The following is a 16,939-nucleotide window of genomic DNA, read 5'->3' as shown; positions in this document are numbered from 1 at the left end:
ATATGTATGTACTTATAACTGATATGACCTACCCTGTTGTATATCCATCCACACATACACACCCACATACTTGCATGCAGGCACACACATACACACAAATAAACCAAACCTACTCTGATTCAGTCTCAAATGCTCTGAGAGTCAAAGTCCATACACCACTAGGCCTGTCCTGGGAGTCCATATAACATATGCATCAAATCTGAAAGACTATAGCTTATATGCTTTAAAGAACTAAATGTCAATAGAAATGATGTCACTTAGAGGTGCACTCTTTAACCCTTCCCTTTAGATCTGCCTTTCCCTTTACCCACATCACACTTTTTCCACCCAGACCTTTAGCTCTACTTCAAGGTTGCCATGCGGTTCAGCCTGTTCATACCTTTACCTGGCCCTGCTAAACCTAACGACCTTACTTTTATCCTCCTTTCACACTCTCCTAAATTCATTCACCAACTTCTGCAGCTTCTCACTCAAATATACCACCAGTGCTTTTTCATCAGCAAACAACTAACACTTCCCAGACCCACATACAAACTGCATATGTGCCTCTCTTTCTAAGACCCTTGCATTTACCTCCAATACCACCCCATCCATAAACAAATTCAACTGCCTTGGTAACATCATACATCCATCACAGATCAGTCTTTACCAGAAACCACTCACTCCCCTTTCTTCCTACATGCACACGTCTTATGCCCTTGATAAAAAAATTTCTCTGGTTCTAGCAGCTCTCCTACCATATAGTATATTCATACGACCTCTACAAGCCATCTCCATCAAACCTATCATAAGCTTTCTCTAGATCCATAAAAGCCAAAATCTAAATACTTCTGTTTCTCAAAGTATTTCTCACAGATATTCTTTAAAGCAAAGATGTAATCCACAACTCTTGTAGCACTTCTGAAACCATACTGTTCTTCACCCTTTCCATCACCACTCTCCCATACAACATAGCAGGTACACGCAATAAACATACACCTCTGTGACTTAAACACTCACTGATGTCACAATTGCAATGGCACTATATATGCATTCTGCCAATCCTTAGGCACCTCACCATGATCCTTACATACTATGAAATCCTGGCTAATCTATCAACAATACAGTAATTCCCTTTCTTAAAAAGTTCAACTGCAGAGTCATCCATTCCAGATGCCTTGCTATATTTCATCTCATGCAGGGCTTTCAACACCTCTTCACTTTTCACCAAACTGTTTTCCATGCCTTTCTCACTTCACACACCTCCCAGACCCAAACACCCTATATCTCCCTCCCTATCATCAAACACATTCAACAATCCTTCAATATCACTCCATCCCCTACTCACGTCATCAGTATCTGTTACAACTTCCTCATTTACCTTTCAATGATGTTCCCATTTGTTCTTTTGTTTTTCTCATACTATTGACCTCCTTCCAAAACACCTTAATCTCCTTGTAGTTTACTGATAACAGCCTCACCCCAACACTCATTCATCCTGTTTTTCAACCTCTACACCTTTGTCTTAACCTCCTGCTGCTTTCTCTTGTACATCTCCCAACCTTACATTTGCACTCCTTTCCTATAAACAATGCCCATACACCTCTCTTTTCTTTTTCACTTGCAACTTTACATCATCACTTAACCACTCACTATCCTTTGTCACCTCTCTCTGCATGCCAAACACTTCTCTTGCACTTCTCTGCTGCTTCCCTAAATACTTATTTATTTATTCATTTTGCTTTGTCGCTGTCTCCCACGTTAGCGAGGTAGCGCAAGGAAACAGACGAAAGATTGGCCCAACCCACCCACATACACGTATACACAAGCAAATATACATACCTATACATCTCAACATATACATATATATATACACACACAGACATATCCATATATACACATGTACATAATTCATACTATCTGCCTTTATTCATTCCCATTGCCACCCTGCCACACATGAAATAACAACCCCCTCCCCCCTCACGTGCATGAGGTAGCGCTAGGAAGACAACAAAGGCCCCATTCATCCATTCTCTAGCTGTATGTAATAATGCACCGAAACCACAACTCCCTTTCCACATCCAGGCCCCACACAACTTTCCATGCTTTACCCTAGACGCTTCACATGCCCTGCTTCAATCCATTGACAGCACGTCGACCCTGGTATACCAAATCGTTCCAATTCACTCTATTCCTTGCACGCCTTTCACTCTCCTGCATGTTTAGGCCCCAATCACTCAAAATCTTTTTCACTCCATCTTTCCACCTCCAATTTGGTCTCCCACTTCTCCTCGTTCCCTCCACCTCTGACATATATATCCTCTTGGTCAATCTTTCCTCACTCATTCTCTCCATGTGACCAAACCATTTCAAAACACCCTCTTCTGCTCTCTCAACCACACTCTTTTTATTACCACACATCTCCCTTACCGTTACATCACTTACTCGATCAAACCACCTCACACCACATATTGTCCTCAAACATCTCATTTCCAGCACATCCACCCTCCTGCGCACAACTCTATCCATAGCCCACGCCTCGCAACCATACAACGTTGTTGGAACCACTATTCCTTCAAACATACCCATTTTTGCTTTCCAAGATAATGTTCTCGACTTACACACATTCTTCAAGGCTCCCAGAATTTTTGCCCCCTCCCCCACCTTATGATTCACTTCTGCTTCCATGGTTCCATCCACTGCCAAATCCACTTCGAGATATCTAAAACACTTCACTTCCTCCAGTTTTTCTCCATTCAAACTTTCCTCCCAATTGACTTAACCCTCAACCCTACTGTACCTAATAACCTTGCTCTTAGTCACATTTACTCTCAGCTTTCTTCTTTCACACTCTTTACCAAACTCAGTCACCAGCTTCTGCAGTTTCTCATGAATCAGCCACCAGCGCTGTATTATCAGTGAACAACAACTGACTCACTTCCCAAGCTCTCTCATCCACAACAGACTGCATACTTGCCCCTCTTTCCAAAACCCTTGCATTCACCTCCCTAACAACCCCATCCATAAACAAATCAAACAAACATGGAGACATCACACACCCCTGCCGCAAACCTACATTCACTGAGAACCAATCACTTTCCTCTCTTCCTACACATACACATGCCTTACATCCTCGAAAAAAACTTTTCACTGCTTCTAAGAACTTGCCTCCCACACCACATATTCTTAATACCTTCCACAGAGCATCTCTATCAACTCTATCATATGCCTTCTCCAGATCCATAAATGCTACATACAATTCCATTTGCTTTTCTAAGTATTTCTCACATACATTCTTCAAAGCAAACACCTGATCCACACATCCTCTACCACTTCTGAAACCACACTGCTCTTCCCCAATCTGATGCTCTTCCCCAATCTTCACCCTCTCAATCAATACCCTCCTATATAATTTACCAGGAATACTCAACAAACTTATACCTCTGTAATTTGAGCACTCACCTTTGTCCCCTTTGCCTTTGTACAATGGCACTATGCAAGCATTCCACCAATCCTCAGGCACCTCACCATGAGTCATACATACATTAAATAACCTTACCAACCAGTCAACAATACAGGCACCCCCTTTTTTAATAAATTCCACTGCAATGCCATCCAAACCTGTTGCCTTGCCGGCTTTCATCTTCCGCAAAGCTTTTACTACCTCTTCTCTCTTTACCAAATCATCCTCCCTAACCCTCTCACTTTGCACACACTTTAGTACTTTGTTATTGCTCTTTTGGCCTGCAGACATCTTGGCATAGAATTGACAAGGTTCCTGAAATACTCTAAACCTGAATGAGGCATGACATGGATGAAATGTTGCAGGAAGCAAGCTTGACTTTCATTTGGCTTCAGCAGTTCTCAACCGGGTTAAGGTCTGGGGAGTTTCCTTGCCACTCCACCAGTTGAATATTTTTTTTGTTAACCAATTAATAACCACATCAGATGGTAATGGACTTTCCATGATCTCCTACATTATTAATTCTACTGCATTCTTCATATGGCTAAGGCAGTAACCCCAATTTTTAAGTTAAATATTGATAATCCGATACTTTTAATAACTAGTCATTGAAAGGTAACAATAATCCAATAATGATAACTCTAAAAATGTAAAAAAAAAAAAAGAAAAAAAGCTTCAAAACCCATAGAAAATGCTTATGTATGCTAAATCCAAGAATAAGTAAAGGTTTGCTATGAATTTTGCAGTTTTTTGCCAAATTTTTTAATTTTCATTAAAAAATTTACTGTTTTGAAACCCTTGTAACCAAACCAGTACCATGAACTTAATTCTAATTTACCAGGTAATCATTACAGCAGGAACTGAAAGGTAAATTTGAAATTTAAGCACAATTATTCAACTATTAAGCATACCTTACAGTACAATATTTATATACAAACTCAGAATTAGCAATTAATCAACTCAAAATGTAAGGAAATAATTACTAATTACTGAAAACTTAAGTTGATATAATAATAAAATTATAACAATTGAGTCTTTTTAGAGTCTATGAGTTGCACACACTACATGCTAGTTGCCCTTTAGGAAGTCTAACTTCTCAAAGTTAGACCTAGCTACAGTCTTGACCTCTTGGGCCTCAGGATGTCCTTGCTGTGACAGAGAAAAGCTGTTCCACTGCGGCAGAGGATGGAATAGGTGTGTTGTATTTCTGGAAGAGGTTGGTGAAGATCTCCCACATGAAGTCAGAGTTGGCTATGCCCTCCTTCCCATCAGTGTCCAGCCAGTTGTTGACAAGCTTCTTGACCTCCTCTTTGACACTGGTACTTAAGCCAGTGGCCGTCTACCAGAAGAGGTCATCAGGCATGCACAGCAGTGACTGCATGCTGCTGTTGCTGGAGTGGGTGGTGCTGTCGCTGTTCCAGTCCCTCAGTGGTCTCTTGACCTTGTCCTCCATGGTGGCCTCAAGAGCAATTGTTAGGTTGCTGTTGAACCTGTACAGCCAGTGGAGCCGGAACTTTGGGTGGAAGGCAGTTGCCAGTCCTGGTTGTTCAGGTAGTGGTTGAACTGGGTGGTGATGGCTGCTACCAGGGTATCAACTGGTGGCTTGCAGACAGCCAAGCTGTTCCTCTTGTTCCTGAGCTTCAAGAGGGTGATGGCCACTGTGGGAAGGGGGGTTTCAAGAAAGGCATTCTTCTCCCTGCGGATGTTATCAAGGGTGATAGCCATATGGGATATGACTTTGGCCCACTTCTTCAGGAAGGCTATCTTCTGTTGAGCTCAGCCTTCTTGGTGGCCAGGATGTTGTTGAAGACAACAACTGAGTCATACAAGGCATTCCACCTTGTCTTGCCAGGGACCACCAGCCTCCTGCCTAGTACCTTCTCGAGGACATCACCAATCTGAGGGATCCTCCCCCTGGGTATTGAAGATTGCCTGAGCCTTGCTGTGGGCCGTCTTGTAGAGGGCACTGAAGGCAGCAACAGTAGAGCCTGTCTGCTTGAGTAGGCCCTTGCCCAAGTCTTGGGAGGCCACCAAATTGAAGGTATGAATCACACACCTCATGTGGACTAGTAGACTGGGGTGCTCGTGTTCCTCATCGCAGAGTTCAACGAGGTTATAATGTTGTTGGCATTGTCACCCTCAGGCGTGTCGTCTTCGTTGTCTGAGTTGGCCTCAGGCAGTCTGCCAACATCGTTGAGGTCAGGCAACAGGTCCACCTGGCCTCCATACTGGGTGAAAGCCTTCACAAAGTTTGATCTATTGTCGGTGGTTGTCATGACTACCTTGTTCTGAATGTTCAAATGCTCGTGGACCTGGACCATAGCCTCCATTAAGACATCATAAGTGTGGCAACCACTTAGATAGGTTCAGGTGAGAACAGCATGCTTCCTGGCCCTGGTTATTGCATCAATTCAGAGATATGTCAAGCCGAGGAAAGATCTGAAACTAAGATTGTGATTATTGATTAATACACTGTATGATACTGATTAAGTGAAATTTGAATAATACAATGATGATCAAGTTTTATTTCAAACATTTTAAAATGAAAGTTAAGTTTAATCTGTACAAATCATCAAAAAAGAAACATTAATGTACTACATTATTGAAATGTGATTAGTAGTGATTAATGGTTACGTGTTATCTATCTAGTTTGTTTTCAAACATTTTGAAATTAAGCTGAAGTTCAATTCATGCCAATTCTTATAGCAAAAAACAGCAATATTCACTATATATGCATAATCATTTAAAATACTAACTACATTACATGTACTAATTAGTACAATAAATATTTATAAATAAGTGATAATTACCTATTGTGAGCAGTCCAACAGTCGGCAGTGGTCGCCAAGTATGTCAGCACATCAAAGGTATTGATGAGGGCCTCCTCGACTGCCTGGTGTATATCATCAATGTGCCTGCCCAAGGTGCTGTGGGACAAGGTGGTCTTTGAAGAGTTGAGGGTCCTGATCATGCTAACAAACTCCTCGGATTCAACCATGTGGAGCGGGAGTAGTTGTTGACAAAAAGACAGTCTATCTTTTCATTAACAGTGGACTGGTGTACATATGGCAGTGCCAGTGCTGGCTGAGCAGCAGCCCAGGGCCTCGCTGATGGTGGATTGCCGGACCTTCTTGGTGGGCAGCTCTGGGGTGGTGGCACCAGAGCTGTGCATGCTGCTGCTGCTGCCAGAGCCAGCCTTGATCTCCTCAAACTGGATGGCTTAGGATGGGTAGGTCCTCTTTCCATGGGACTTCAAATTAATAGGGCTGGTGTCATGGCCTCTAACAATTTTCTTGGTTGGGTGGCATTTTTGGCACTCAAAATAGAGTACCTTGTTGTTGTCCTTGTCCTGATGGCTGAGCTTGAAGAAGCTCTCCAGGTGGGGTGAGGAGTTTTGGAAAGGCTCCTGGTCCTGGCTGGCAGCAACCTGGCTGTCAGGTGGATGAGAAGTCTACGTCACAAACAGAGTCTGGCTGAGACTCGGAAGTGCCTGAGACAGAAGCGATCTCAGAGTTGAGAACTTTGTCTTGGTATTCCATGGCATGGACCATGGTCCGTAGCAGTCTTGTACTGCTGCAAGTTAAATTGTAGAGACCAAACCATACGAAAGAAGTTAGAGAACTGAATGCTGTTAGGTTGAGGACAATACTGAAAAGCACTACCAGTTACTGCCGATACAGGTGAATCCACAGTGTGTAACAGGGTTGCTAGGTATGTCCTTTTTCAACTCTGGATGTACTATTCATTTTGAGAAAAAAAAAAAGCGTCTATCTGTCCTTTTTAAAGTATTTCACTCACCTTTATACATAATTTCAAAGTTCATAAATCTCAAAAGAATTCTTTCCTTGCCAGATAACTGACAACTGTCAACATCCACTTCCACTTGTAACCTTGCAATGCACCTATTCAGTACAGGAACATTATAGGGGAGGGAAGGGAGGGAGGACTCAGAACCAGGGTCTGGGAGGGAATCAGTTATAGCATGTTTGGTGGCTGAGCTATTACTAATATAAAATGTAAGGCAAAGATTAATGTTTTGATATATGTTCGTAGTATTTTACAAACCATATAATTTTCATCAATATACAGAAATAATAAAAACTAATCATTGCATGATCATGTTGGTCATATGAAAAAATATATATCTGAGCCATATATTTCACTTACATAACACATGACATATTATCATATATACATGTAAATGACAACAAATAGAATAAACAATAAATTATATCAATTATATAACCAATCATAGTTTAAACTTTCCTATAACAAGAAACAGAATTAACAACAAAGAATAACAATTATACTTTAGAACCTAAAAAGAAAACATAAAACGATAAAAATCTAATTGGACAAAAATTAACGGACATTATTGGACTAAAAATATCTAGCTATTAAAGTTAATTGGTCCAACAACAATTATGGAAGTTAACTTCCGATGATAATCCTATAACAAAAATTATTTTCTTTTTTTCATTATACTTTGTTGCTGTCTCCTGCGTTAACCAGGTAGCGCAAGGAAACAGACGAAAGAATGGCCCAACCCACCCACATACACATGTTAATAAATACATGTCCACACACAGCACATATCCATACCTATACATCTCAACGTATACATATATATACACACACAGACATATAAATATATACACATGTATATAATTCATGTATATAATCCATGGTTGTTTAATTTGTTTATGGATGGGGTTGTTAGGGAGGTGAATGCAAGAGTTTTGGAAAGAGGGGCAAGTATGCAGTCTGTTGTGGGTGAGAGAGCTTGGGAAGTGAGTCAGTTGTTGTTCGCTGATGATACAGCGCTGGTGGCTGATTCATGTGAGAAACTGCAGAAGCTGGTGACTGAGTTTGGTAAAGTGTGTGAAAGAAGAAAGTTAAGAGTAAATGTGAGTAAGAGCAAGGTTATTAGGTACAGCAGGGTTGAGGGTCAAGTCAATTGGGAGGTGAGTTTGAATGGAGAAAAACTGGAGGAAGTGAAGTGTTTTAGATATCTGGGAGTGGATCTGGCAGCGGATGGAACCATGGAAGCAGAAGTGGATCATAGGGTGGGGGAGGGGGCGAAAATTCTGGGAGCCTTGAAGAATGTGTGGAAGTCGAGAAAATTATCTCGGAAAGCAAAAATGAGTATGTTTGAAGGAATAGTGGTTCCAGCAATGTTGTATGGTTGCGAGGCGTGGGCTATGGATAGAGTTGTGCGCAGGAGGATGGATGTGCTGGAAATGAGATGTTTGAGGACAATGTGTGGTGTGAGGTGGTTTGATCGAGTAAGTAACGTAAGGGTAAGAGAGATGTGTGGAAATAAAAAGAGCGTGGTTGAGAGAGCAGAAGAGGGTGTTTTGAAATGGTTTGGGCACATGGAGAGAATGAGTGAGGAAAGATTGACCAAGAGGATATATGTGTCGGAGGTGGAGGGAACGAGGAGAAGAGGGAGACCAAATTGGAGGTGGAAAGATGGAGTGAAAAAGATTTTGTGTGATCGGGGCCTGAACATGCAGGACGGTGAAAGGAGGGCAAGGAATAGAGTGAATTGGAGCGATGTGGTATACCGGGGTTGACGTGCGGTCAGTGGATTGAATCGGGGCATGTGAAGCGTCTGGGGTAAACCATGGAAAGCTGTGTAGGTATGTATATTTTGCATGTGTGGACGTATGTATATACACGTGTATGGGGGTGGGTTGGGCCATTTCTTTCGTCTGTTTCCTTGCGCTACCTTGCAAACGCGGGAGACAGCAAAAAAAAAAAAAAAAAAAAAAGTATATAATTCATAGTGTCTGCCCTTATTCATTCCCATCGCCACCCCGCCACACATGAAATGACAACCCCCTCCCCCGCATGTGCACATGGTAGCAATAGGAAAAGGCAACAAAAGCCACATTCTTTCACACTCAAAATCTCTAACTGTCATGTATAATGCACCAAAACCACAGCTCCCTTTCCACATCCAGGCCCCACACAACTTTCCATGGTTTACCTCAGATGCTTCACATGCCCTGGTTCAGTCTACTGACAGCACGTCAACCCTGGTATATCACATCATTCCAATTCACTCTATTCCTTGCACGCCTTTCACCCTCCTGTATGTTCAGGCCCCGATCACTCAAAATCTTTTTCACTTCATCTTTCCACCTCCAATTTGTTCTCCCACCTCTCCTCGTTCCTTCCACCTCTGACACATATATTCTCTTGGTCAATCTTTCCTCACTCATTCTCTCCATGTGACCAAACCATTTCAAAACACCCTCTTCCGCTCTCTCAACCACACTCTTTTTATTACCACACATCTCTCTTACCCTTTCATTACTTACTCGATCAAACCACCTCACACCACGTATTGTCCTCAAACATCTCATTTCCAGCACATCCACCCTCCTGTGCACAACTCCATCTATAGCCCATGCCTCGCAACCATAGAGCATTGTTGGAACCACTATTCCTTCAAACATACCCATTTTTGCTTTCCAAGATAATGTTCTCGACTTCCACACATTTTTCAACGCTCCCAGAACTTTCGCCCCCTCCCCCACCCTACGATTCACTTCCGCTTCCATGGTTCCATCCGCTGCCAAATCCACTCCCAGATATCTAAAACACGTCACTTCCTCCAGTTTTTCTCCGTTCAAACTTACCTCCCAATAGACTTGTCCCTCAACCTACTGTACCTAATAACCTTGCTCTTATTCACATTTAATCTTAGCTTTCTTCTTTCACACACTTTACCAAACTCAGTCACCAGCTTCTGCAGTTTCTCACCCGAATCGGCCACCAGCACTGTATCATCAGCAAACAACATCTGACTCACACTCTCTCATTCACAACAGACTGCATACTTGCCCCTCTTTCCAAAACTCTTGCATTCACCTCCCTAACAACCCCATCCATAAATAAATTAAACAACCATGGAGACATTACGCACCCCTGCTGCAAACCAACATCCACTGAGAACCAATCACTTTCCTCTCTTCCTACACGTGCACATGCCTTACATCCTCGATAAAAACTTTTCACTGCTTCTAACAACTTACCTACCACACCATATATTCTTAATACCTTCCACAGAAAATCTCTATCAACTCTATCATATGCCTTCTCCAAATCCATAAATGCTACATACAAATCCATTTGCTTTTCTAAGTATTTCTCACTTACATTTTTCAAAGCAAACACCTGATCCACACATCCTCTGTCACTTCTGAAACCACACTGCTCTTTCCCAATCTGATACTCTGTACATGCCTTCACCCTCTCAATCAATACCCTCCCATATAATTTACCAGGAATACTCAACAAACTTATACCTCTGTAATTTGAGCACTCACTCATCCCCTTTGCCTTTGCACAATGGCACTATGCAAGCATTCTGCCAGTCCTCAGGCACCTCACCATGAGTCATACACACATTAAATAACCTTCCAGTCAACAATACAGTCACCCCATTTTTTAGTAAATTCCACTGCAATACCATCCAAACCCGTTGCCTTGCTGGCTTCCATCTTCCGCAAAGCTTTTACTACCTCTTCTCTGTTTACCAAACAATTCTCCCTAACCCTCTCACTTTGCACACCACCTCGACCAAAACACTCTATATCTGCCATTCTATCATCAAACACATTCAACAAACCTTCAAAATACTCACTCCATCTCCTTCTCACATCACCACTACTTGTTATCACCTCCCCATTATCCCCCTTGTCTGTTAACGGATTATCACTTCAGCACCCAACTTTGGTCTAAGGACTGTACTGTCTCTAAATCATTTTTGACTGAAAGAAAATTGCCCACCTATCTCCTGTTCGCTGTTGAAGGCAAGCATGACAGGCAGAAGTGGGGAACTGGATATCCTCCCCTCCTGTATCACTTTCCAAAAGGAGGAGGAGAATAGAGAAAGGGGCCAAGTGAAGATTTTTCCCCTAACACTCATTCATCTGCTCCTGATGATACCTTGATCAAGCATGAAATGGTGAACAGGTACGAAAGAAATGTTAACAGTACAGTAGCAAACTTATATAATGAACAATACTAAGACACTATAGAATGGGATTTGCGGCTGTGTACTATACTTTTTTCATCAACTTTTCACCGTTAACTTTGCATGTTCATGTTACATACAGTATCCATGCCTAAGCTGTGACAAAGAGGATATTCAGTAAAAATGGGCATCACTGTAAAGGTTTCTTCAATAATTTCAGGTACAGTATGGACAGTACACAAGTACATTACATTAATGTATCAATGATTTTGTTTTCTTGTGATATTGCACTGTAAGGAGAAATTAAAAGGGCATGTTACTTAAATTTTTGTCTGACGAGTGGGGTCCAGAAAACCAAGAGTAGTGTATTTACAGTATGGTATAGTTCAATGACATGGGTAAGATGATTATCTACACGTCAAAGAAAAATATAATATGGCTGAGGTCTCTTTTTGAGAATTGTTCACAAATCAACTGAACATCAGCTTATGAAAACACTGCACTAGAGTTGCCCTGTACCAGTGGCCTGGTATGGGTGAGGCACTAAAGGCTAAGAAGCAGCACTGGAGTTCAACTTTACGAAGACTTTTGCCATGGTCATTCCCTTGAGGGAGTTTCCAAAGGGAATGGGCATCAGAGATACAGATAAAGATAGATGGACAGACAGATAGGTAGATCAACTGAACATCACAAAATATTTCCATAACTGAAATCATTACCCTTCCCAACTCCCTTGAAGATCATTTATTCTGGCTTTAGAAAAAATTACTTATACACACAAACTAGCTCGAGCTTCAGGTTTTCAAGGCTGTAATTGGGCTCAAGGAAAATGTTTTACTCAGCACTTATCCAGTGACAGACACAAACAGTAAAACAAACATGTGAACATTTCCAACACTGTAGCTGTACAATATTTAAATGGGGCATGTAAACTTGAGTGAATATTGTTACGAACTCAATACTTATTCGGGCAAGGTCGCCAGCAACATAATGTTACAAATACTATACTGATCCTTGTCTTTGCAAGGACGTTAGATTTGTTATGTTGCACAACTCAGGATAACACTATCTTAATGTTATGGGATTAACACAAACACCAGGGTTAGAATTACTTATAATGAAAGAATTCAAATGTACAAGGTGAACACACAAATCAGGCATGAATCATTTAAGTTAACACTGAACATGAGTTAACATTCCAGATAAGATTTCAAACCAGGAGATCTCCTTGCTCGATACATTACACTTAGTTAGACCTGACGTGACACAGTAAATATCTTCGTTACACTTAGCTAAACCTGACGTGATACAGTAAACATCATCGTTACACTTAGCTAAACCTGACGTGACACAGCAAACATCTTACAAACTAGGGCAGCGGTGGCTACGGGGTTCGAGACAGGGAAAGCCTACATTACCTTGCTGGGCTCGGGACTGCTGAAGGAATAGACTCCCAGACGATTGTCTGAGCCTTTTAAGTGAAGGACCAGCAAGGCAGGAACAGCTAGCCACGCCTTGACCCGCCAGCTATGGCTACGATGGGTCAGAATGACACAATTGCCCTTGATAGGTCAAAAGACTGATTGTCACGCCCTCATCTTGACATGATTGGCTGGAGGAGGCCTAAGGTCAGGCCCACATCTTGTGCGAGTTCAAACTCCTTTGTTCCCTTGTTCACGTCAGCAGCGAATGTACGGGATGACATACCCCGCAGCTGGCTACATGACTTGACCTGACACCGCTGATAAGGGTTCAGGTGCTGGAGGACTGGTCAACATCTGCTTCAAAACAGAATTACTAAGACAAATAACTCACTCAGGGAAGTGAGGTCCGAGCCGATAGCAACAACACCCTACACAAAGGCACACCATACGTATATATACGAACATGTGGACACACACACACACATGTGTTCGTAACAATATACTATACCAGTATGTTCTATAGTAAACTAATAGTTATCTAACATCTCTGATAACCAACTACTTTTCAAGAGCATCAAATGAAACTTGTAGTGTACAGATAACACTGAATCTGTTTTACAGTTGAGTATATGAAAATGTAATAATCAAGCTAGGAATGCAATACTTTACTCACCTTTTAAGAGGGCTTCAAAGTTTGGTATCAAGAAGATTAGAATCTTTCACATCCTGATTTTTCCTACAACAGGTCATATACATTAACCAAGGAAGTAAAACATTATCAGTTTTAAAGGAAAGAGGACCTATGAGAGGTTATGAGGTCACAGAAGTGGAAAGAGAAATTTCACCCCTAAGAGTGACTGGAGTGACATACTGAGGGCATCCATACCATCCAACAGTTGTGCCCTTACTCCATATATCCTGAACACATCTCATAAAGCATTCCACACAACTCTGTTGTACACTCTCACCAGATCCATAAAAACTGCATACAGCTTCTTACCTTTCGCTCAATATTTTCCCACAGTCACCTTCACCACAAAAATCTGATCCACACATCCCCTCCCCTTCCTAAAGCCCCCATGCTCCTCAAGTATTCTACATTGTCGTATACTTTTCCTGGTATACTTAACAGATTTATTCTCCTATAAGTAAAATATACATCCTGAGCACCATTTCCTTTCAATCCTTTCAATAAGGAACAATAATAGCTTTCAGCCAATCCTCAGGCACAGCCCTCTGTTTCCATGCTAAATTACATGGCAGATTCATTCACTCTTATCACAACCCTTTTTCCTCCATACTTCAGAATTTCTGCCATAATCCAATCCACTGCAGGTGCCTTTCTTACATTAAGCCTCATTACTGCCCTTTTTACCTTCCCTTTACTTTAGGTCCATACCTATGCATGGAAGAACTGCTGCCTCTCCTCTCACATTCATCAGCTCTTCAAAATACTCTCTCAATCTTCCTTTCACATCTTTACTTCTCACATCATTTCCACTCTTACATCTACCTCTTTCCTTTTCCACCTCCTTCCAGTACGATTTCTTATTTTCTCTAAACTTTTCACAAAACTTTCTTCCAAAATCTTCATTTTCTTTTTTTTTCTTTCTTCTATCAACTTCTTAGCATTCCACTTACATATCATATTCTTTGCTCCTCCTATGCTGACCTTCCACTGGTAAATTCCTTTAGAGAAATTTACCATATGCCTTTTTCTTCTCTTCCACAGCATTAATAATCTCTTCTGTCTACCATGAATTTACCTGTTTCTAAATCTCATGACCTTGTATCCAACTACTAATTCTACAACTTTTAATAGTCTTTTTCTAAACATTTCAACCTATAATAATCTTTTTCTAAACATTTTAAAAACTTCATTCTCACATTACAGCATCCCTACATTTACTGCACTGCCATCTAAACTTTTGGTCATCCTACCCGCAATTCTTTACTCTTCCTGTTATGCACTGTGTGAGTGGGCCATCTTCCACTATTTTTTGAAACTTAAGGTTATCTATTATTGAGATGGCTAACCACCCCACCCACTCAACCGCCTTCCCTTCTCTTTCTTTTCTTATTACCATGTACCCTAGGTAGTCCAGATAAGATCTTATCTCTTTGGTGAGCTTAAGGTCGTATCACTCTAGCACTTTTTATGTCAGTTTTATGGCTCATTGCCATTCTTTCTCAAGTTTGCATCAATTTCATGGCCCATCATGCAATACAAAATGTCTCATCTTGATGCCAAAAATTTCCTGTTTTCCAAGTGAAGTTAGGATCTATATTTGCAAGTCCAAAATTTCAGTTTTTTGTTGGTGGTTCCAGTCACATACTGAAGTCTACATCAAGATTGGACCTTAATCGAAATAAAGGGAGAAATAAGAGACAAGGGATACTATTCAGAAATTTTGGAGGAAGTGAAAAACCTGGCTTCTCACAACATGGATACTGACTAATCTAAGAAGAATTACACTGGGTCTCAGAAGTACTGTTTTCTGAAGGTCAATATCCATATAATGAGAAGTAATACTGCTTCTTAATAAATGGATACTAACCAATCAAAGACGAATAACACTGAGATATTACATGATCCCAGGAGTCTAGTATTCCATCATAATAATTTGGATAAAAATGACATCTAAGAAAAGTCAATAGATAAAAATAAGGATTCAAAATGATTTAGCATTAATATCTAGCTCCATTGTATTTCCTTCAAGTTTTATTTGCAATGAAAAAGTAGCAAACAGCATGAATTCCAGTTCCAAATGGCATTTTCTCAGGAAGCACAGTACTTTTGCCTTATATGGAGATGGATTTCCAGTTGGGGATGCCAGAAAGAAAGCCACAGAGGAAATGAAGCACAAAGCACAAGAAAGTATGGACATGTTCACTATAGTAAAGGGTGAAATCATCAACTAGCACAACATGTGTTAACTCAAAGAGTTTGTGAAATAAGGGAAGCAAATCACAAATTCTAAGTACAGGACACCCTACTTTATTAGATTACCTGGTGCAATCTTTGGGGTTCTTCACACCAACAGCCCAGGCTGTTGGAAGCTGCAATGCTCTAGCATACTTAGGTCCCCACAGCCTGACTGGTTTGACACACTTTTAGGTACTTATCTAGTACACTCTTAAACTCCACCATGCATCCCATCCTGTTTTTGATGGTAGGTGGCAGGGTGAAGAAGATTCTTGGGCCCCAGATGTTTCAGATGTTTTCTCTTTTTGTGTATATTGCACCTTTTGGATTTAAGAGGTGGTAATTTACAAAGTCTTCCATTCCTGTTGTGCCAGTAGGATGTTATTTCTGAATGTAAGTTGAGAACCATACCCTCTTGGATTTTCCATATAGTGATGATGATATAGATATAAATCTACCCAAAATAGAAAAGAGAAAAACACGTGGAAATTTTTATCACAAACATCAATTTTCAAAACCAGTAAGATAATGATGATTAGGAAAGAGTTATTTCAAAATCAGAGCAACCCAGAGGTCCTAAATTAAGCAAAGAAGTACCTTTATAGTATCAGCTGTAGATGAATAAAACAAGATAAAAGAATAAAGCTCTGACTGGATAAAGTATACATAAGTTCAAACATTTTTTTTTTCCCCCCAAAGAAGGAACAGAGAAGGGGGCCAGATGATGATGTTCCCTCAGAGGCCCAGTCCTCTGTTCTTAACGCTACCTCGCTAACGTGGGAAATGGCAAATAGTATAAAAGAAAAAAAAAGAAGTTCAAACATTCTATGTGATTCAGTGTAGAACTTTCTGTACTATGATTACATACAAAATTACACGTGTACTTACAAAACAGTTAATAAGCATCCATATACTTTACCGTCCACCAGGTGCTTTATACTTGGGGTACTTTCTGGCAGTAATTCAAGTGCATTTACCTGAAATATAAAATGACTGTACTACAGCAGTAATATGTATGAGAAATGTACACACTGTACAGACAGAAACCCCTAACTGACTTAACCTTACTTCCAGACTTAAGTTTTTGTATCAAGCAAACTGACTAAACATCAAAACTCCAAGCAAGTAAAAAACAAAATCATTTAATTTAAAATAAGCAT

General features: G+C 40.7%; 2 protein-coding genes across 15 annotated transcripts in view; one reads left to right on the top strand and one right to left on the bottom strand.

The window, feature by feature from the left end:
* LOC139756153 (uncharacterized) overlaps positions 1-16,939 on the top strand; it is a 106,212-nt gene that overhangs the window by 47,199 nt on the left and 42,074 nt on the right. The gene's annotated exons all lie outside the window — the stretch shown is intronic.
* LOC139756173 (uncharacterized) overlaps positions 1-16,939 on the bottom strand; it is a 49,658-nt gene that overhangs the window by 6,375 nt on the left and 26,344 nt on the right. For 3 of the 8 annotated variants that reach the window (XR_011714292.1, XR_011714291.1, XM_071675366.1), the window contains exon 2: positions 16,668-16,756. Coding sequence is in view for 2 of the 8 variants with exons in the window: in XM_071675366.1 (XP_071531467.1) it covers positions 16,668-16,756 (89 nt within the window). In the remaining 6 variants the exon portion in view is untranslated. Of the gene's footprint in view, positions 1-6,252; positions 8,748-12,847; positions 13,208-16,667; positions 16,757-16,939 lie in introns of those variants that run through there. The other 5 variants (XR_011714300.1, XR_011714295.1, XR_011714298.1 and 2 more) reach the window with 4 other exon arrangements.

The sequence above is a fragment of the Panulirus ornatus genome, chromosome 2 (genome assembly GCF_036320965.1).
Source record: "Panulirus ornatus isolate Po-2019 chromosome 2, ASM3632096v1, whole genome shotgun sequence".
Classification (NCBI taxonomy): Eukaryota; Metazoa; Arthropoda; class Malacostraca; order Decapoda; family Palinuridae; genus Panulirus; species Panulirus ornatus.
This window is presented reverse-complemented; position numbering and strand designations above follow the sequence as displayed.